Below are 21,480 nucleotides of genomic sequence, written 5' to 3'. Positions count from 1 at the left end.
AACCATCAAGCTTTGTGTGAGCAACCTGCCCTTATGAAACCCTTTACCAAACCAAAAAAATGCACCCGACTTCCACTAGTTTTTTTTTAGTGGAATGGATCAAGCAACTCTGATTTATTAAAGTCAGAAGCAGACAGGTGTTCTGATAATGATTAGTGTCTAACCCCACCCACTCAAAAAACGAAAAAGAATCTCCATTGCCTCAGGCTCTTTGACTTTTTTTCTCTCTCTCCACCTCCTCCTCTACTTCATTTTTTTGATTGTTATGATTGCTATGCGTTCCTACGCTGTTCAGCCTGCAGGAAGGGTTGGTTGGTACATGTCAAGCTACTAAAATATGCAACGTGGACAGCAGCCCTTTTCCTTATTAATTACTAACAGACTCCATGTTCTTCATCACCTGCAGGAGTGACCCACAAAACCGACACTCTATAATGTGCTTTCACTCTTGCATAAACTCATTTCTCAGAGCAAACACATTAATAATCGGCCAGAGATTAACATGAATCAGTTTTTGTTTACCAAACAGCTCAATAATTTTTCTTTTTTTGCTGATCTTCTAGACTTTCACACGTGCTTGCTTGATAAATGATTTTTTCAGTTCTTCTAAAGTGAATAAATGAGGTGTGTAAAAGGGAGAGGAGTTAAAGAAGTTTTAAAGAGCATATCTGAGTGAGTTTCGGCATGCCCTCTTAGTTACTTGCTATCTTCAAACTGATACTTACCTAATTATACACACACACACATGCACACACTCGCATGCATGGATATTCGCATACAGTTTCTTCCCACCCTCTATCTCACGCCCCTACCGAACTAACCCTCCTAACCGACCGCCTGCTATCCACTTGCAAAGTACTGCTGTTGACACACAGGAATCCAGACCCACACACACACTCATGCTCTTCCTCCCTCCTTGGCAGGAAGGACTCTTCTCTGAACCAGACGACAGCTTGCGCTTCTCTCTTTTTCCTCTGCTGGCAGGTGTTAGAAATAAAACCATAAATAAGTGCACGAGGGAGCCAGAAACAGCGCGAGAGAGCAGGACAAATGTCTGTCTTCATTTGTTGCTGGAGAGAGGGGGAAATATGTGGGAAAAGGAACGATATGGAGGAGAAATCTATGATTTTGAGTAGCTAGAACAGATATCGGGGTTTTATTTGTCTGCTGTCAACTGTATTTTTGTGTGTGAAGGGGTCTTAAGAGAACACTCGGATCATCTGGGCTCAAGCTGCAGCATTGTTGGTTGAGTTTGAGTGCAGCTGAGGGGAAACAAAGTAACCGAGAGGAACACAAGGCAGTCATGGACACTACAACACCTCAGCCACAATCCTGGATGACTTGGATTTGCACACTGGAGTTGGACCCCATCCAGCCCACAGTCCACTGATACAAATGAGGTACTGTTTTTTTATACATCTGTGGAGATCTGTTGCATTTTAGATGATGTTTTGGGGAAAGACTGTATTTTGCGTTACACTATGCAGTGGAACAACAGTTGAGACCACACTGAAAGTCCTGGAATCAGAATCTAATTTAGTTTAGGAATAAATGAAAGGTTTTAGGATTTTGAAAACAAAGAAACAATGCAATGAAGAAGAAACATTTCAGATTCTTATTTCTAGGTCACTAATTAAGTAAATCTGTAGCATTGATCATACAGACAGTCACATGTTCCTGCTGCCACTGAAGCTCAAGAATCTGTTTAGATCATCTTAGGAGAACATCAACATCAGGTTTAACACAAACCAGTGGACTTCATGCAGCTTGTGTGCTGCTGTCATATTAAGAAAGTATGAAATTCATTTCAGTTTTTCAATTCAAGTTCCCTCAAATTGTTGTTCATATGAAAATATTCCTAATAAATGAAATGCATTTAATATAAATGTATTATGTTTCTATTTTATACAGGTGTGGCTCAAAAAATTAGAATATTGTGAAAGTTTTTTTTTAATGTAACATTTCAAAAAGTGAAACTTTCATATATTCTAGTAGATTCATTACATGTAAAGTAAAACATTTCAAATGTTTTTTTTTTGTTGTTTTTTTTTTATTTTGATGATTAGAGCCTACAGATCATGAAAGTCAAAAATCCAGTATCTCAAAATATTTTAATATTTCCTAAGATCAATAAAAAAAGGGCATTTGCAAAACAGAAAAGTTCAAGTTCTTTAAAGGGGCCATAGAATGCATTAATACAATATTTTAAATTGTTCTCTGATGTCCCCAGATTGTGTTTGTGAAGTTTTATCTCAAAATACCCCACAGATAAATTTTTTATAGCTTGCTGAAATTGCCACTTTTTAGGGTATGACCCAAAACGCGCTGTTTTTTTGTGTTTGTCCCCTTTAAATGAAAATGCGATAGTGCTCCCGCCTCCCTTTTCAGATGAGTGTGGAGCTTCAAGAGCTCATGCTCGCAGGCAGACCAGTGTTATGGTTTAACTGGTGGTGACCGTGTTACTGACCTCACATTGCTTCCTAATGCAATTTTTAACTACCACATTCCTATTTACGATCATTCTGGTAACACTGGCACGTGAAGGCGGCATCGATGAAAACAGAGATAATGGTAGCTTTATCAACATTAGCCTTATAGAGTGCCAAGAAGCTCTTTCAGAAAACAAAAATGACGCGTGATGCTTGCTTTGTCTGCACGTTTGTGCACGAAGCATTGGTATCGATCACTCACACAGCACTCACACTCACTTCTGAAACAGCCACACCTTTTAGTAATGACCTTCTGTGTCTTACCCTCTTTGTCTTCAAGACCATTGCCAGTCTTCCCCATTATAGTGGTTTCAAAGAACAAGAGTTACCCATTTACATTTATACTGTACAGATGGTCATTTAATAAAACTCAAATGTAAATATTAGAATATTTTGAGATACTGGATTTTTGACTTTCATGAGCTGTAAGCCCTAATTATCAAAATTAAACCAAAAAAACTTTAAAAATGTTTTACTTTACATGAAACGAATCTAGAATATATGAAAGTTTACATTTTTGAAATAAGTAAAACAAAAAATATTTACCTTTTTGGGGGGATGCACCTGTACATATCAAAAGTAAACAACATTATTATTATTATTATTTTTTTTTAATTAAAACATTGTCACTAGTGGTCTCAGATTTTCTTCCTGATTGTTAGCTGTTTAAAGAAGTGGCTAAAGCTTTATTTTACCTACTTCTCGACATTGTAATCTTACGGCTTCTTGTTTACTGTGTGACATGGTGAATTTTTAAGGTCACTAAACTTATTACTATCATTTATATCTGTCCTGCTGGGTTGTACTGCCAGACACTTTTTTCTTGCTTGAACAGATGCTCATGCATGAAGTATAATGCTTTGATTTGCCACTCATCACCTGCATAGACAAATCTCATGATATGCCTGGGATATGGTCCAGTTTATAAAATCCTGGTAGAGCAAGCAGAAACACTGCCCTCCAGCCCTCCTAACAGACATCAAATCAGATGCAAATATGACCATGCTGATCGCTTGCAAGCTACTTAATGTTGCATGCATAATAGTGCGAAAGATTGAGCAGGATATGAGCCCTGAATATTCTACTGCTGCAGGGAGCAGAGATGCTAAGTGTGTGCATGCGTGAGCTTCTGTTGATGTGAGGGGCAGGTGACTGCATGTCTGGAAAACACTGTAAAAGAACTGCACATGGATAGATGGCAGCACAGTCATGAACTCAGTGTCAGAGTGCTATATATATATTGATATATATACAGGTCCTTCTCAAAAAATTAGCATATTGTGAAAAAGTTCATTATTTTCCATAATGTAATGATAAAAATTAAACTTTCATATATTTTAGATTCATTGCACACCAACTGAAATATTTCAGGTCTTTTATTGTTTTAATACTGATGATTTTGGCATACAGCTCATGAAAACCCAAAATTCCTATCTCAAAAAATAGCATATTTCATCCGACCAATAAAAGAAAAGTTTTTTAATACAAAAAAAGTCAATCATCAAATAATCATGTTCAACTACTCACTCAATACTTAGTCCCAAGATGCTTCGAAGACTGCTTCAATGCGGCGTGGCATGGAGGCAATCAGCCTGTGGCACTGCTGAGGTGTTATGGAGGCCCAGAATGCTTCGATAGCGGCCTTAAGCTCATCCAGAGTGTTGGGGTCTTGCGTCTCTCAACTTTCTCTTCACAATATCCCACAGATTCTCTATGGGGTTCAGGTCAGGAGAGTTGGCAGGCCAATTGAGCACAGTAATACCATGGTCAGTAAACCATTTACCAGTGGTTTTGGCACTGTGAGCAGGTGCCAGGTCGTGCTGAAAAACGAAATCTTCATCTCCATAAAGCTTTTCAGCAGATGGAAGCATGAAGTGCTCCAAAAATCTCCTGATAGCTAGCTGCATTGACCCTGCCCTTGATAAAACACAGTGGACCAACACCAGCAGCTGACATGGCACACCCAGACCATCACTGACTGTGGGTACTTGACACTGGACTTCAGGCATTTAGGCATTTCCTTCTCCCCAGTCTTCCTCCAGACTCTGGCACCTTGATTTCCGAATGACATAAAAATTTGCTTTCATCTGAAAAAAGTACTTTGGACCACTGAGCAACAGTCCAGTGCTGCTTCTCTGTAGCCCGGGTCAGGCGCTTCTGCCGCTGTTTCTGGTTCAAAAGCACACGCCTGTGCACAGTGGCTCTGGATGTTTCTACTCCAGACTCAGTCCACTGCTTCCGCAGGTCCCCCCAGGTCTGGAATCGGTCCTTCTCCACAATCTTCCTCAGGGTCCGGTCACCTCTTCTCGTTGTGAAGCGTTTTTTGCCACACTTTTTCCTTCCCACAGACTTCCCACTGAGTTGCCTTGATACAGCACTCTGGGAACAGCCTATTCGTTCAGAAATTTCTTTCTGTGTCTTACCCTCTCGCTTGAGGGTGTCAATGATGGCCTTCTGGACAGCAGTCAGGTCGGCAGATTGCGGTTTTGAGTAATGAACCAGCTGGGAGTTTTTAAAAGCCTCAGGAATCTTTTGCAGGTGTTTAGAGTTAATTAGTTGATTCGGATGATTAGGTTAATAGCTCGTTTAGAGAACCTTTTCATGATATGCTAATTTTTGAGATAGGAATTTTGGGTTTTCATGAGCTGTATGCCAAAATCATCAGTATTAAAACAATAAAAGACCTGAAATATTTTCAGTTGGTGTGCAATGAATCTAAAATATATGAAAGTTTAATTTTTTTTCATTACATTATGGAAAATAATGAACTTTTTTCACAATATGCTAATTTTTTGAGAAGTTGTGCAATATATATTGATATATATACTTATATAGTGAATATATATATAGTGAATTGTGCAAAGAAAAAAGTTGTTTGATATAGGAATAAAGGCATATGCATTTATGTTATGTTAAGAGCTCATAAAGCCTAATTAAGTTCCAAGTGATGTGTCATTTACATATTAACTTTGTCCCAGATAGATTTCTTAGGGGGAAAAAAGAAGAAGAAAAAAAATGACACAAATGAGATCATTGTTGATGTGCAGTAAAAGAGTAAAAAAAAGTCCAGATAAATTGCTCTTGGAAAGGATTGATAAAAAATGTTTGCGTTCATACTGATTTAATATTAATCTTAGTATAATTTAATATAGTGTTTTCTTTATGTATTTTTAGTTAACAATAACAAAACTAATGGAAAGTTATGAAAATAACATGCCAGCTCTTCCAGTAAAATCAATAGGTCTTCTACATCTGTTTTTAAACAGGAGACCTGTCTACTTGCTTGTTTATTTACTCCAGTGTCATTAATCTGGACTATATGCCCTTCTATTGAAATCATGATGAGTGCTGTTCCATCATCATTTTGTGTGTCTATTAATATGTCTGTGACTTAGCTGTCTGTTTTCTTATAAAGTCATATAGACTGATTGTTTCATGCCATGTGTGGAGCATGTGTTTTGGAGAGTGTTTTCTTTTCTTTCTGAGCGGGAGGGTGCGACGTCCTCTTTATGACCTAGCACCTGTCTGATGGAAGGCTTTATGTTCTCCTCTACACTGCTGTGCGGGAATAGCAATTATCCCGGCTGCCCAGACAAAATTATTAAAAAGCAGAAACCTCAGAGCTTAAACTGGCTTCATTACGTCCAAGTTTAGGTCATTTGCCTGGAAACTACGAGATCTTTTTAACGTGAGTCATGAGTGAATGCCCACATGAGGATATGGGGTAAACAAAAAAGTATCATGTCACAAAACTCCCTGCCTTATTCATTCACTTCCTGTATAGCCTCAGAAACCATTGTCTGCATTTGCTTCGTAACACCATTGGATGTGTAAGAGATATCCTTTTAGTATTAGAGTGATTATGTCCCTCAAATATGGGTTCTTTTTGAATGGAGTGAGATCAGGTGATTTTTGCTTCCTTCATCTCCACTGATTAAAACCCATGAAGACAGTGAATTTTTGTAAGAGGGGAGCTTGTAGGATGTGTGTTTGAGCATGGATGGATCACACAGGGTGTGGTTTGATGGTGCTTTGCTATAGTTAACATGTTGGCAGATATGAAGATCAGAGAGACAGTGGGGGCGGCCAGACCCTTGGAATGTCTATCGTATCCTGCGGCTTGCCGCTCCTCCAGCTTGGCCGTGCCAGTCTGTGTGTTTGTATGACTCATTGCATTCTCTTAGTTCTCAGCAGCTCATATATGCTGGTAGAGATAAGAACAGACTGGAGAGAGCAATAGATGGCACGGGATGTTTGGTAACAATACAACTGAACTGGCATGTGTACAAGGAAAATACACTGTTTTTTTACTCTTGAAGGTCAATGATAAGATGTCAGATTAATTAATTGATTCAGAAATACACTGCAATAAGTACACACCTATGATGAGCATGTTTGTAATTTCTGAATCAAAATTAATCTAGACAGTTTTTAGGACAAAGTAAATAAATGTCAGGATGATATAAGTGGCTATTATATCAAAATAATAGGGAACTATTTTTTTTTTTTTAATTTTATTAGATTTCTGACCGGATTATGAAAGTAAAATGGTAGTATTTCTTCATATTTTGTGCACGCGTGTGTGTGTGTGTGTGTGTGTGTTTGTGTGTGTGTGTATATATATATATAATTTGTGTGTGTATTTATAGATATAAAATGTATGTTACAATGTTGTACATTTATTTTGTAAATGTTATAATTTATTTATCATTATTATTAATTTATTTAATTATTTGGTTATTCATTAATTTATTTGTCCACCAAAGCAAAGAACTGGCACCACAAATTACAAATGATATTTAAATACAAAAAAATGTGTGTTCAAGGTGTAACCAAAATATGCTTATTACTTGGTCATAAATTTACTATTTTTTTTAATGGTTACACACCATGACATTTTTAGAGACATTTTTACTTTATCATTCTTTTACACCACTGACCCCTATGCCTTGTTATATAAATATGGTAATCATTCAGTTCCATGGTTTCCATGGTATTCAATTACCATGATACAACCGCAGTACTTTTTGTCACTGTCATGTCAGAAATAGTATTTGTATCGTTTGACTTAAATGTAATGCATGCAATTTCTGAGATTTTGCAGTTCATTTTATCCCATAAAGTGCTCTCTAACTCCTCCCATGGTCTGTCCTGTGTATGGAGCACCTGCCCCATCACCTGTCAGTTGGAGGCAACAGGCTGATTCTGTATCTGCACCTACATGTACCAGAGTTGCAGTCTGGGGGAAAAGGACGCCATGCCACACCCAATAATACTCCGTCCTCGCTCTTCGCGTGCAAAAACTGTCTCCCCTCACTTACCCTCGTTTAGCTTGCTCAATTCAGGTCAACAGGGCCACTTTGGGTGGAATGGGTGTCTAAAGCCCCTACACTCAACCCTGTTAGTCTGACTGGCCTTAAAGGGCTCACCTGCAGAATGAACAGATGGTGACGGAAGAGGTTTGGGGAGCAATAAGAACAGATCTTGTTTGTGTGTCTGCACGCTATTAGTGCCTCCCCCAATGGTCAGCACAGATAGGATGCAGACACACAAATAAGGCCTGTTCTTGTTTCGTGAGCTCAGACAGACCAGACTCTTTGTTTGTACTCGGGTACAGCTTACTGGGCAATTTAAGTGGAATGACAGAAGCGCAGTTATTTGGGGAATGTGGAAAGTGTCAGTGATCTTTATTGGGAGTGGGGGTCGACCATGATAATGAACTTGCTTTTCTTCGGCTCACAAAAGGCTTAATGGTTAACCATTTTTATAGTGTCCTCATTTTGCTTTTACAAAAGGCCAATGGATTTCAAGACTATACTATAAAAGAAACAGGTTATGATTGTTGTAATGTGTTGGAAGGCGCTAGCACTTTTTATTTGACATTTGAAGGAACTTTTTATGGTTTTAAAACAGGAACATTTGTCTTTAAAAAGCTAATAAATTATTAATGACAGGAGGTGCGGATATCTTGACATATTTTTGTGTACTTTATTCTTGTACAAATGTGTGTCAGTGCAGGAGTAAATGAGTTTTGTTTTTTTGCGCAGTGCACATGTTTGTGTTTGTCTATGAAATATGATCCTGAAAAAGCCAAGCCCTACAGGTATGTGTAAAAGGCTTTTCTTTGGCTCTGCTCTGCACACACCTGTTTAGCTCCGCAGCCTGCAGGCTTTTTTTAGGCTGGCTTGGACCTAATGTGAATAAAACAAAATTCATTCTTTCAAATAAAAACATAAAAAATAACACAAACTCACACATAAAATCTTAATAAACAACAACAATTCATTCAATATTAAATTATTAAAAAAAAATATTTAAATAAAGTTTAAAGTTTAAAAAAATATATTTAAATAAAATGTAGTATAGCACACTGTTTTTTGATCAATAAAATTTAGAACAACAATAATACCACATTAATTTATTATAAAAAACATTCATTAATCAACAATTTATTTTCAGCATTATTTTTTTTGCATTTTAATAACTAAAAAAAATTTTTTTAGTTATTATCTATTTATACTGCACCACTTTTGCATTAAAATTGTTATATCTGCATATTAAAATGTCACAAACATCGATTTCAGTCTGCTGCATGGTCATTCTCAAAGTGAAAGCAGTGCTGTGATCACATTTCAAAACAAGCTGCTCTGAGATACTAGTCTTTACCTGTCCATATAATAAAGCAGAGGGAGGGGGAGCGTTCGCCTGGCTCGGTTCACCTCCCGAGCAGTGAGTGAAAGAAAACAGGAAGTTGAGTGTGAATGAGTGTGACGTGAATGGAACTGTAAAAGTAGGTCATCTTTGAAATGTGACAAATTTAACGGCACATTAAAGAACAGAGTGAGCTGTATAAATCTTGCAAACATCAGCAGGGCTAGTGAATGTCATATGTCAATTTTAGTTGTAAATCATGATACCATGACCTGACAAAGAGATGTTTGCAACCCATTTTACTTTCATAATCTGACGTATTTCCAAGTGTGAACTGTAGGGCGGGACTTGATTTTATCCACTGGGAATTGATTGGATCTCCAAAAGTAGGCGTTACACAACAGAATGGAGACAGACCAAATGTGATTTAGCTAAAACAATGCCTAAATACTAACGTCGATGGACAAGCAAACTATTTTCAGAAGAAAAGTTATGTTTCGACTTAAAGATTAAGACGACAAAGTATTTTGTCTTTGGAATAACATGCACTAAGGAATTGCTCACAATAACACAAAGAACATGCATTAGTTTGGGTCAATTTGATTTTGCTTGATTATAAGCACTTTTATTAATGAAATTTGCTTTTATTTTATTCTTAGAAGACTTTTTTCCCCATTTTTCCTTGTTGATGCTTTTTGGGTTATTTGTTGATTTGTAGATCAGTAAATTAATGTAAAGGACCTGTTGCAAATAGTTTTCTATTAAATTAACATTAACAAGTAATTCTTGCAATAAAAAGCATAAGTGTCTATAATTAAACCTTAAAAGTATAAATATTTTGGACTAAGCGAGTGCCTAACCAAACCTATGCTTGACTTTAATGTGAAGCAGTGTAGTACCTGCTTAAATATCCTATAGATACATTATTCAATCAGAACAAAATCAATGTAATAATAGTTCTTTGTTTCCACACTGTGTGCATAACGCTCCTGTATTTGACTGGGTGTGTCTAGTATGGGAGGTATTAATGTTGAAAGAAGGTGAGTCTAAAGAAGTGGTAACATTTTTCTTTAAGATGAGACCGTGGGGTTCAAGGTGGTCTAAAGAAGCTCAGCTTGTTAGAGTAATACCTTAAACCATGCATTGTTACACCTATGGGTTTCTCTCTCTGTTGGGTTGGAGTTGAGAGGGTTGAGGGCAATGTCAATGCTTTTTGAACGTGAAATGGGATTTCGGTGTCTGTCTTGGTGTAGTAGGTGGAGGAAGGCCTCAGGCACTTTGAGGGATCAGGCCCCACACCAAACACAAACAAAGAAGTATTCTTCACCTCCAGATGTCCTCATTCACCCCATCAGAATTTAAATGATTATATATATATATATATATATATATATATATATATATATATATATATATATAGATAAGTTAAGTATTAAGTATTAACCTTTTACAATAAAAGTGCTGTATATTAAGGCCACATCATGCCAGGAAACTATTAAAGATACAGTTAAGTTGAAAATGAAAATTCTGTTATTATTTAGTCATCATATTGTACTAAATCTGTATTCTGTTCTTTTTCCACGGAACATAATTAGAGACTTTCTGAATAACTGTTACACAGAACTTTTCTGTACTTTTCAAAACAATAATTCGTCAACAAAACATTAAGGTTTGGAACAAACTGTTGACCAAAATGATCAAAACCTTAATGTTTTGATGAAGTAATAAGTAAATAAATTCACAATATTAAATCTTCAGTGAGCTATCTCTTTAATATTTGACTAATCATGTCTATCTAACTTTTTTCTTTTTGTTACCCCTTTCATATTGCTATCAAGTTGCAATAGCTGAAAATGAGCTGAGGTGTTTGAGTGTGAAAGGCAGATGCCATGATGCACCCTGGATCTCTCTGTCACAGGCCAATTAGACCAGCGGTGTCAGCCTGCTTCAGAGCAATATAACATACAAACATAAGCCTATGACACCACACTGTTAAACTCTGTGCTCAAACAAGCAAAAAATTCCAGAAATTAAGAGGGGAAAGGTTATTTGTGGTCTTTTTGGTGTTTTCATTGTGACATTGTGTATAGTTATTTATAAAAATGTATTACAAGAGGATGTAATGTGACTTAGTGACAGCTATATGCTATGAAAAAAAATATTTTGCTTTATTTCAAATACAAAATATTTGTCCTCATTGTTATGGCTGACATTGATGAATATGTACATATTTATGGATTCATGGTTGCTATCAGCTTCCATGTGCTTTTGCAGCATTGTTTTCTTTAATCATATACTGTAGCTACAATGAAGAAGATAGCAGTTTTCTATTCATTTGCTTTGTTGACGCCCTGACTTACAGGAACCCTCCAAAATTACAGGGAGAATATATACAACAAAGACCAAAACATAATGAAATAACATGTTGAGAACATGGAAAATTACATGGTGGATTTTACTAAAAATTGTCAAATGGGTCAGACATCAATCTGAATGTATGGAATAGCTGTATTGTAATGGGCTGTATTATAGTGTATTATTCAATTTGTTTTATAGTAATAGCTACGCACAGCATTCACAAAATTACTCCTGCTATTTGTACAGTAAATTTAATTTGTGTAGCACAGTAAAGGGTTTTACAGTTATATTTTACAATGGTTCCCAAGATTTGCTTACATGATTTTACATATTTCTAAGTGACATGGGATATTTTAGCTAGAAATACCAAAGGGCAAATGTGAGTTTGTTAAAGCATTGCCTTTATAGCTCTTTGGCTATTGGCTTACATCATCCATTACATAAGCAGAAAAGAAAAGTAATTTCAGAGAAAAAAAAAAAAGTAATTATATTTTGATTACAGATTACGAAAAGATGTTAAACAAAACAATACTAACTGACCAACTGATTTATATTTCTGTGTGTGCATGTAAAGAATCCAGATTCGTTCCTTAAATCTCACATGTCCTGTGCACCTAACAGCATTCTCTATCTGGAGAAATAAAGAGACCTTTGTTTAGAGTAGGGAAAAGGTAACCATTTGTGCAGTGTGTTTGTTGTACAGATGTGGGAATAGGTTTTATCAGTATAGAGGGTCAGATTGTGTTTTTGTGAGTATGTTTGCTTAAGGATCATGTTGTGCAGTTGGATTTAGCTGCGTTTACATTCAGCATAAAAGAGAAATTGAGATGGGGAGACTCAGGTTCTTTTGTGTCCTCTTAAAAAAAATAGATGTTCTACAGATATTGTTTGTGTTTCGCAGATTGACAATAGATTGTTTCAACACTATCTCATTAAACAATGATTTATTCAGTTTTACATTATATTTTTTGGTTAATGATATGTAGACACATAAATTGCAGGTAAGGTAGAGTCTAAGGCAACCAGGGGCAACCCAGCTAGCATCCTTGGGTAGATTTCATCTCCAAGTTTAGAAAATATCTCTCTTTATTTCATGGGTCAGTGAATAAGGCAGATGTGGGTCATCAGCACTGACAGTTTGCTGATCCTTCATTGCTTTAATAGCCCAGGAAATGTCATAGCTCAAGCTATCTCAGGCTTGCCTGTCCCTCAAGGCAAGACACTGAATACTAATAAGCGTTGCTTCTCCCATGACACAGATTTGTTTGGGTAAATAGAGAGCTGGTTGGGAACATGGGAAATATGTATAAAAAAAGGAAGAAAAAAAAAAACCTCTTCCAAGATGACCTTCTCAGTCAGGGTCTTTTTCATGAAGCATTCCATCTCAGGTATAAGCTGCAAGCAAGACTAGACACTTGCCCATTATCATAGTTGGAGAGACTGAAGTGTCCTCATGTAACTGCCTTGACATCTTCATGCACAAGCTGCACTACAGAAGCAGTTTTGAGTAAGGGATCCAGCTGTAAATGATGTAGATAAGTATAGAGGATGAGGGCTGCATGCTGTGCTCTTTAATTAGAACAGGAAGATGCAGCGGCAGCGACTGAGCCAAGTCTGCCATGGGGGGAAGAGCAGAGCCTGTTCAGAGAGACTTAACTTTACCCAGTGGAACACCAAATCCACTAAGAATTGCAGAGATGAACCAATCACTACTCATAAAAAATTGCTTGCTGGCACAACTAAAATATTGGCCAGAGGGATCTAATCCACTATGCTCAAATTTGGAGATGCAGCATCTGTCAAGACAATAGTTATGTTGGTACATGTTATAATACCTTAAATTTTTTTTATTAATATTTTTGTTTCCCAATTTCTTTGCAGTATGCATGTGCCTCCTGAGCCATGCTCCCCGGCTATGGATTCTCTCCTCTCCTTGATTTCCAGCCTCACCTCCAAGCGTTCCATTGCAGAGGCGAGAGCTCTGACATGTGGTTCCCAGGCTCAGTTGAGACCCAGGCTCTGAGCGACTCTCGGGAAGGTAGGCCTCTCTTGCGACAGCATCAACACATTGCTGTGTGTCAGCAAGAGACGTTGGCCTTCATTGACCTTCAACAGCCAAGCGTTAATGGTTTCCAATCATGCACACCGGAAAACTGTAGTTCCTCTCTTTGCTCCAAGCCTGTCAGATGCAATGGAAGCAGTCCATCTGATTTTGCCAAGAATGGGAGTACAGACACAACGCTGGACTATTTGACCCAGGATAGTAATAATGTGGAAGAGGTTCAAGATCAGACGTGGACACACATTACTGCCTTATCTGAAACAGTTTATGAAAAACCTGAACCAGGAGTTAAGGCACTCCGTTCTCGAGACTTGTTTCTGCCTCTGTCCTCTACATATGTACCTGAGAACAGGAACTCTTTGGAGCCTCAGCCGCAGAGCTCCCCTTCTTCGCCCTTAGAGTTCCAGAGTTCAGACCCATTTCGCCCTCAAAGACGCACATCTTTGGGATCCATAAAGGAGAAGTCCATAAGTAAGTGTCTCTCTCATTTAAGTCTTGACACGTTGTTCCTACATTCCTGCTTTAAACAACAAATAGTTTGTTATAGTGCAGGGTTACTTTCACCTCTCGAATCTGTGCAAGAGATGATTCTGCTGGTCTCTGGAGGCTCCTAAATACAGTACACATTTTGGATGTGGGAGTCTCTACTAAAAGGTTGATGAATTGAAACATGTTTATTGGATAAGGGAGACATGCAAAATGTGTGCTGCTGACAGGTCTCCAGCAAGAAGGCTGGGACCTACTTTGCTAAAGTGATTGTGTCTGTTAAAACAAGAGATGAATGTACAAGTGGATGGTTCCACTCAATATGCCTTGTCTTTAATAGGGCGTAAGATGAGGGTGTACTCTCCAGACACTATGGATGAAGGGTCTCTCAGCAGCCCAGGTGTGGAGTGTGATTACATGCTTCCAACATCCTTCGAATCGTTTGTAGAAGGAGGCCTTGGAATGGTGGGTTCTACCATACCCACATCCAATAGTTCCAGCTCTCTTCCAGGGGTAGATGAGGACCTTTCTCCTTTTGCCTTACCGACGCCTCCGAAACCGTTCTTAGATCCCCTTCAGGAGGGTGCCAGATTGGAGGGGGGTGTAAATGATGGGGGGAGGCAGAGGTTGGGCCTGGAGGACTGCGGGACTCTGAAAGGCCCTGCCCTTAACAGTGGGACCTCTCTACCTCTGTCCCGTTCTCGCTCAGTAGACAACGAGCGCCGGCGCTTCTCTGCCTCTGAGCTCATCTCTCGTCTACAACTCTCCCAGAGGAAAAACTCTTTTACCCTTAAGCTAGGCAAGTCTCTTTCTGCTCGTGTGGCCTCCCGGGACCGCCACCTGTCTGGAAACCTCAGCTCAGACTGTAAGTGACTCATCACGACTGATTAGCCTAATGAAAGACTTTATTGTGAAAGTCTTTTGCTGTGATGTCATTATCACACTTCAGTGCTATATTTTCAGCTCTATTGCTTTTGTATACTTTCTCCCTCCCTTGTCTGTTTGTAGACAAACCCAGCTCCAGACATCGCTTCTCAGGGGGATCAAGTGACAGTGCACCACATAGTCCGTTAGGGTATGCACCACCTCTGCCCTCTGCTGACTGTAATCTGCCACAGCAAAGGAGAAGTGCCAAGCAAAGGTGGCTCTAAAACTCAGCTAACGATCAAAAGCAGCGAGTAGAATATAAGACGTTGTGTTATAACATTTAACATTTCTACCGTTTTTTTCTCAGTATGAGAAAGGTTTCCATTGATGAGGATGGAGAGAGTCCTCACAGTAGCTCTAAACGCCTGTCACGCTTCTTGCCAAACTGTAAGTCCAAAAAATAATAAATCTGGAATTTGATATATACATATATAGTATTATTTACCAGTTTTTGCTTCCTCTCTCTCAGTGATCTTGTATCAGGAATACAGTGACGTTGCTATTAACAGAGAGATACAAAGGCAGCAGGGGGCGGAGCCAGGAACCGATGAGGAAAGAGGAGACTCTGTGTCCACTGGCAACCTGTCTCCATCCAGTTCATTCCGCTCATCTCGAGGCTCTGCCTTTTCCCTTTGGCAAGATATTCCTGATGTTCGGTCCAGTGGACAACTTGACAACTTCAGCAATGAAGAGCGTAAACTACAGGAGGTGACTCCAAGATTCAGAAAGTCTGTTTTTTTTTTGTTTTGTTTTTATCAACCAGCACATTTTGCTGAGAAAGAAACAATTCATTTTATCTTGACTTGTTTTCTCATTTCAGGCCAAGTTTGAGTTGGTGACGTCAGAGGCCTCATACATACGCAGCTTGTCTATTGCAGTTGACCATTTCATGATGTCTCCTGAGCTGTGTGAGTGTCTTGGGACACAGGAGAGGCAGTGGCTCTTCTCCAAACTGCCTGATGTAAAAGAAGTCAGTGAGAGGTGAATAAAGAATAACCTCAATTTTGCTATTTTTGAAAGAGTAAGGCTTCTTCAGAGATGCAAACTATCACTGTTTCAATTCTCCTCATGTCTACAGATTTCTTCAAGATTTGGAGCACAGGTTAGAAGGAGACATTCTGCGTTTTGATGTGTGTGACATTGTCCTTGACCACTGTCCTGCACTGCGGAGGGTTTATCTGCCTTATGTCACCAATCAAGCCTATCAGGAACAGACCTATCAGCGGCTATTGTAAGCAGTCTTTTACTGTAAAACCGTTATCTAACATTCATAACAATATTGCATTATTGCTGTTAAAGAGGTTTACTCATCTGCTTTGTGGTGTTTTCTAAGGCAAGAGAATCCCCGTTTCCCTGGAATCCTTGCCCGCCTGGAAGAGGACCCAATATGCCAGAGGCTGCCTCTTACATCATTCCTTATCCTTCCTTTTCAAAGGATCACACGCCTCAAAATGCTGGTGGAGGTATTCCATCATGCAAATCCAAATGTGATGGAGGGGACAGTCTCCATCTTTTATATTTTGCACAGCTATCTTAAAAATTGAAAACCATTATCAAGCTTTAGAACAAGGCTTACAAAGTTCATCAATTTAACTGTCTTGTGGTGATGAACTGTGTCCATTATAGAATATCCTAAAGAGAACAACGCCTGGATCACGAGATGAGGACACTGCCACCAAAGCACTTAATGAGCTCAAAAAGGTGAGTAAAGTAAGAGAGGACCCTGTTTTTGGAGTATATGAACATGAAAACTAAATGTGGTCTGTTTCTCTAGATAATAAAGGAATGTAACTCCAGTGTGCAGTCCATGAAGAGGATGGAAGAACTAATTCATCTAAACAAGAAAATTCACTTTGAGGGCAAGGTATAACATTTAGCATTCATTTTAATGTTTAATTAGATACGTACTGTACTGTATATCATGCAGGGGCATCATGAAGCAATTTTAATTTTTTTATTGAGGTGCCATTGGCAGCCCTGGCTCATTTTGTGCCATTTGCAAAGTATGACGTGACTATTAGGGGATTTTTTTTTTTTTTTTTTTACTAAGTTCTTTCCATAAACAGTTAGTAACTGAAAGGTGCATTTTGAGGGTCTAAATGTCACACAATAAAAGACTTTACTTACAATAGTTATCAAGTATACAAAATAAATAATTGCGTTTGAAAGTTGCATTCAAAAATCAGTTTAAATAAGCATGCCACTTCTGGCATCATGTTTTCATATTACTGGCATGTCAGTTTATGTGTTTGTTTTCTTTTATTTTAGATTTTTCCTCTCATCTCTCAGTCTCGTTGGTTGGTCAAACATGGTGAACTGCTAGAAGTGGACACACAGAACTTGAGTATTTCTGGGTCCAAGTTTAAACTTACCACTCGGCCTGTGTACCTTCACCTGTTTAATGACTGTCTTCTGCTGTCCCGAAGGAAGGAGTAAGTCTAATGGGAAAGAGAGACAAATAAAATGAGAAAACTAACAAATGTGTCCTTTAATGTCCAATGTAGTATCTGGATCCTAAAGCAAACCCAGCTGAAAACCTTGTTTAAATGATATTACTTTGCTACAAAATCTGTCCCTTCTCTACCCTGTCATAGCACGTGGAAGTTCATGGTGTTTGTACATGCAAAGATTGAGGACCTCAAGGTGAAAGATCTAAGCCAGAAACTTCAGGGAATCTCAGGCTTCATCTTCTATCTGCAGTTATGTGAGGGCCAACAGCTAAAACACCAGATTCTGCTCAAGTCACCCACAGAGTGAGTACATTCACATCATTCTCAAATATTAACATCCAAAATCCTGTCACTGACAAATAGATCTGAGTGTTCCTAGAAAATGAGCCACACCAGGGAATATGTCCTCACAGGATGCATAAAATTAAGTTTAAAACAGAGTCAAGAACATTTTGTTTTATATGTAGGAGCAGCAAACAGAGGTGGATAACAGCCATGTTTCCCTCCGATCCAAAGACAGCTATTGAGCAGACCAATGAGAATGATGGTGTGTAATTTCTTTGTCTCACTCTTGTCATGCATTTCAGATTTAAGTACATTTCAAACTTAAAACTGTTATTTAAATGGTATTTAGAAAGTGAATTGTGGCTGGTAGCATTAGGTGGATAATCGCCAAGATAAGCTGCAGAGTGTACCAGATAGTCCAGATATTTTATGATGAAAGTCAAAAGTTTGGCAATGTTAAAATAAGCAGTTTGGACTGTTCTGCCTAACATACAAAGTCATCAGTTATTTCACTGACATAACATTGAAAACAAAGTGGATTATACAGTTCTGCTCAAGAATATACTGTTTACTTGTGAACTAAGTTCCTCAAATAAAACTCTAAATGGAATAGTTCACCCAAAATTGGAAATCGTCTCATCATTTACTCACTATCATGTCTTTCCAAACCTGTACGATCATATTTCTTCCAGTGAACAAAAGGGTTTTTTTGTTAGTTTTTTTTTTTTGTACTTATGAAGTAATTAGTACTTATGAAGCAAATATTCTGCATGATCATATTCTACATCCCTAATCCTACCCAATACCTAAATTTAACAACTACCTTACTTACTATTAATATTCAGCCAATTAGGAGTTTGATGCAAAAATTAGTTAAAGGTGCTGTATGTTTTTGACTGCTAAAGCATAAAAATACCATAATATGTTTGCAGATATTTAAGAAACATGCTAAGTTAACATACCTGTTTATCTGAAAAACAATGCTACAGTCAGTTATTCTCCTTTGAAAATGTATCTTCCGGGCCGGCATGTCGGTCTATGTTTGGTTTGTGAAACCCGCCCACTGCCAGTTTACCCAATTGTATTTTGGCACCCAGGGTTGCCAGTTGGCGGAAAACACAGTGTATTTCATTCCATTCATCGTCAAGTGCACTCGTTCCTGTTGGTGTTGTCAATCTGGCGACCTGTATGTGCGTCAAATCTGAGGAGGAAGGGTCGGGTGAAAAAAAACTCTCCAATATTTTGAATTTGGACTGCAATACCTAGTTCAACCACTCGGTGTCAATCCTACCTACAGCACCTTTAACTGTTTATTAATGGCGAGAACTGGACCTTAAAATAAAGTGTGACCAAAATATTAAACTTAATGTCTACATTTGTCTGTATAGATCTAGCTCAAGTCCAGTGCATCAAGATCTACCAGTCTCAGGAGCATGATGAGTTAACGCTGGAGAAGGCAGACATCCTTCAAGCTGTAACAATTACAAATGATGGTAAGGAAAATCATTTCCCTTCCTCTGGCTACACTCCATTTTTCCCTTTGAAGAAGAGAATCTGGAGGACTGCAAAGAAGAGATAAATGACGTTTTATGTTTTCCATTCACAGGGTGGGTAGAGGGGATCCGGTTGTCAGATGGAGAGCGGGGCTGGTTCCCCAAAACTTATGTGGAGGAGATCACAAGCCGCAGTGCTCGTTTGCGAAACCTCCGTGAAAACATTCGCATTAAATGTGTCTCACAAAAATTGGAGGGAGAGACTCTCTGAGACCTTGAAGTATGGGACATTGTTTTACTTAAAGGGTTAGTTCACCCAAAAATTACTTTCAGACAAATCCAATCAGAGTTATATTAAAAATTGTCCTGGCCCCTGCAAGCCTTTCAATGGGGGTAAGCGGGTGTTATAAATAATTAATAATAATGTAATAAAGGCCTCCTGTAGCAAATCCATGCATTTTTGTAAGATAAATATCCATATTTCAAATGTCAAAAACACTTTTTTTTCTCACTTACGCTGACTGTCGTATGTGGAAGTCGAATTACCAACAGCCGCTTACCCCCATTGAAAGGCTTGGAGGGGCCAGGAAAATTTAAAATAAAACCCATATAAAATTTCTCAAAAAAAAAAAACACACACACACATAATACTCTTAGAGTGAGAAAAAAACACACTAAAATTCATTTTCATTTTAACTAGAACTAACCCTTTAAAGCTTCATGCATCTGCTTTAACAATCCAGAGTAAATTTGTACATCACCACAAATTTTTGTGAATATTCCATGGCTAACATTTTAGCTTTATTAAGGTATGCTGTAAAAATCTAAACTATGTATTGCATCTATGGAGGACAAAAAGTACCACATAAAAAAAAAAAAATCAATTAATTTATTAAACTGAAAATAAAAATGTAAATAAATCTCTTTGCAAAGTTTTACAAATGTATTTAAAAATATTTAATTAATTATTAAAATCATGGTTGAATATTAAGATAAAATAATATGATGCATTTTAAAAAAAAATCAAAGTTATTGTATAAATAAAATTTTACTATGTATGTATAAATTAGTTTTACATATGTATTTTCATTTTAATGAATTATTGATTTCATCCTTATTTGATGCTACTAGTCCTCCTTAGTCATTTGACCTATGGGTAAGCCCCCCCCCCCAGTTACCGTTGCTCCCTCGGACAAACAAACAGAGTTGCTCACTGTCTTATAATGACAGCTGTCATCGTGAAAACCTTGTCCCACGATATTTTTGCACAATTTGGACACAGAAGGGACACCATTCAAGTGGGAATTAAATATTCCATGGAAGGATATAAAATATTTTAAAATAAATACGGTGGTTAACTCGAAGCAAGGGTTTACAGATCACAATGCAAGCGGGAGAAGCCTCATGTTACTGTTGTCACGATTGCGGATGACGACATGCAGGATCAACACTGTTCATGTACCATAGAGTACTATTAAATTAATGTATATTTAACCAGTTTAATATGGAGAGACACTAAAATGTAGACCTCCGTTTATCTGTTTTTGACCTACTCTGTACATGATGTAAAAACAGTTCGCTATTTAAGTTTGTACGTTAGCATGGACTCACCATCTTTACCGTTAGCTAGTTTTAGCCAGAGATACCTGGCTAAAGCACAAGATGACATTTATGTTCTGCTTGAGCAGCTGAAAATTGTAACTTAATGAGTGTATTACAATAAGAAAATTAACATTTTTGTCTTTGTTGGGATTGGGGTTGAATGCTTAGGGACATTTTGCGCTGTTTTGTTTGGGTTTAGAAAATGTAATAAAATAAATTCTGTTGCCCATCCGCTCAGGATACCTGGAATAAGTGTTACAAGTACCACAGGCACATTGTTTTTTCATTTTTGTAGCATAAACACCATCAAACCGATGCAAGCTTCACATCTTCCAATGTTTCTCTATGACGCAGAAACCTAAAGATGTCCAAGTTCCACTCCCCGTGCAACTGATACTTGACTGCCATTGGCTCCTCTGCATTCGAAGGGAGGGGCTTACCAATAGGTCAATTAAAAATGTTGAACTTCAGGTTTTAAGTATCCCTAGCTTTTCAAGTGACATAACCTTGGTTACTTTCTATGGCTCGCTTGCAAAGAAATGCATGAGCTGTTACTGCATGTAGCGTGCTGCGCTTTCTGACAGTCCATAGACGCTACTCAAAATACTTTATAGCTGTCCCTGGCTCACCATGTGGGTGGATGAAATCTGGATGTCAGCTGTTAAAGGGATACTCCA

The 21,480-nt window shown here is 38.0% G+C and overlaps 1 protein-coding gene across 1 annotated transcript; it reads left to right on the top strand.

Moving 5' to 3' along the window:
* The first annotated feature begins 719 nt into the window (after positions 1 to 719).
* On the top strand, positions 720 to 19,790 carry LOC109093299 (rho guanine nucleotide exchange factor 19-like). The gene is made up of 16 exons (XM_042750741.1): positions 720 to 1,400; positions 13,380 to 14,031; positions 14,387 to 14,911; positions 15,055 to 15,187; positions 15,281 to 15,360; positions 15,443 to 15,681; positions 15,794 to 15,954; positions 16,052 to 16,204; positions 16,307 to 16,436; positions 16,600 to 16,674; positions 16,748 to 16,837; positions 17,242 to 17,405; positions 17,568 to 17,726; positions 17,891 to 17,970; positions 19,097 to 19,201; positions 19,315 to 19,790. Exons 2-16 carry the CDS (start codon positions 13,401 to 13,403, stop codon positions 19,470 to 19,472), a joined length of 2,883 nt encoding a protein of 960 aa, XP_042606675.1. The 5' UTR covers positions 720 to 1,400; positions 13,380 to 13,400; the 3' UTR covers positions 19,473 to 19,790.
* Positions 19,791 to 21,480: the final 1,690 nt, after the last annotated feature.

Source organism: Cyprinus carpio, chromosome B23 (assembly GCF_018340385.1).
Source record: "Cyprinus carpio isolate SPL01 chromosome B23, ASM1834038v1, whole genome shotgun sequence".
Lineage (NCBI taxonomy): Eukaryota > Metazoa > Chordata > Actinopteri > Cypriniformes > Cyprinidae > Cyprinus > Cyprinus carpio.
The sequence above is the reverse complement of the archived record's forward strand: the minus strand, read 5'-3'. Positions and strand labels throughout refer to the sequence as shown.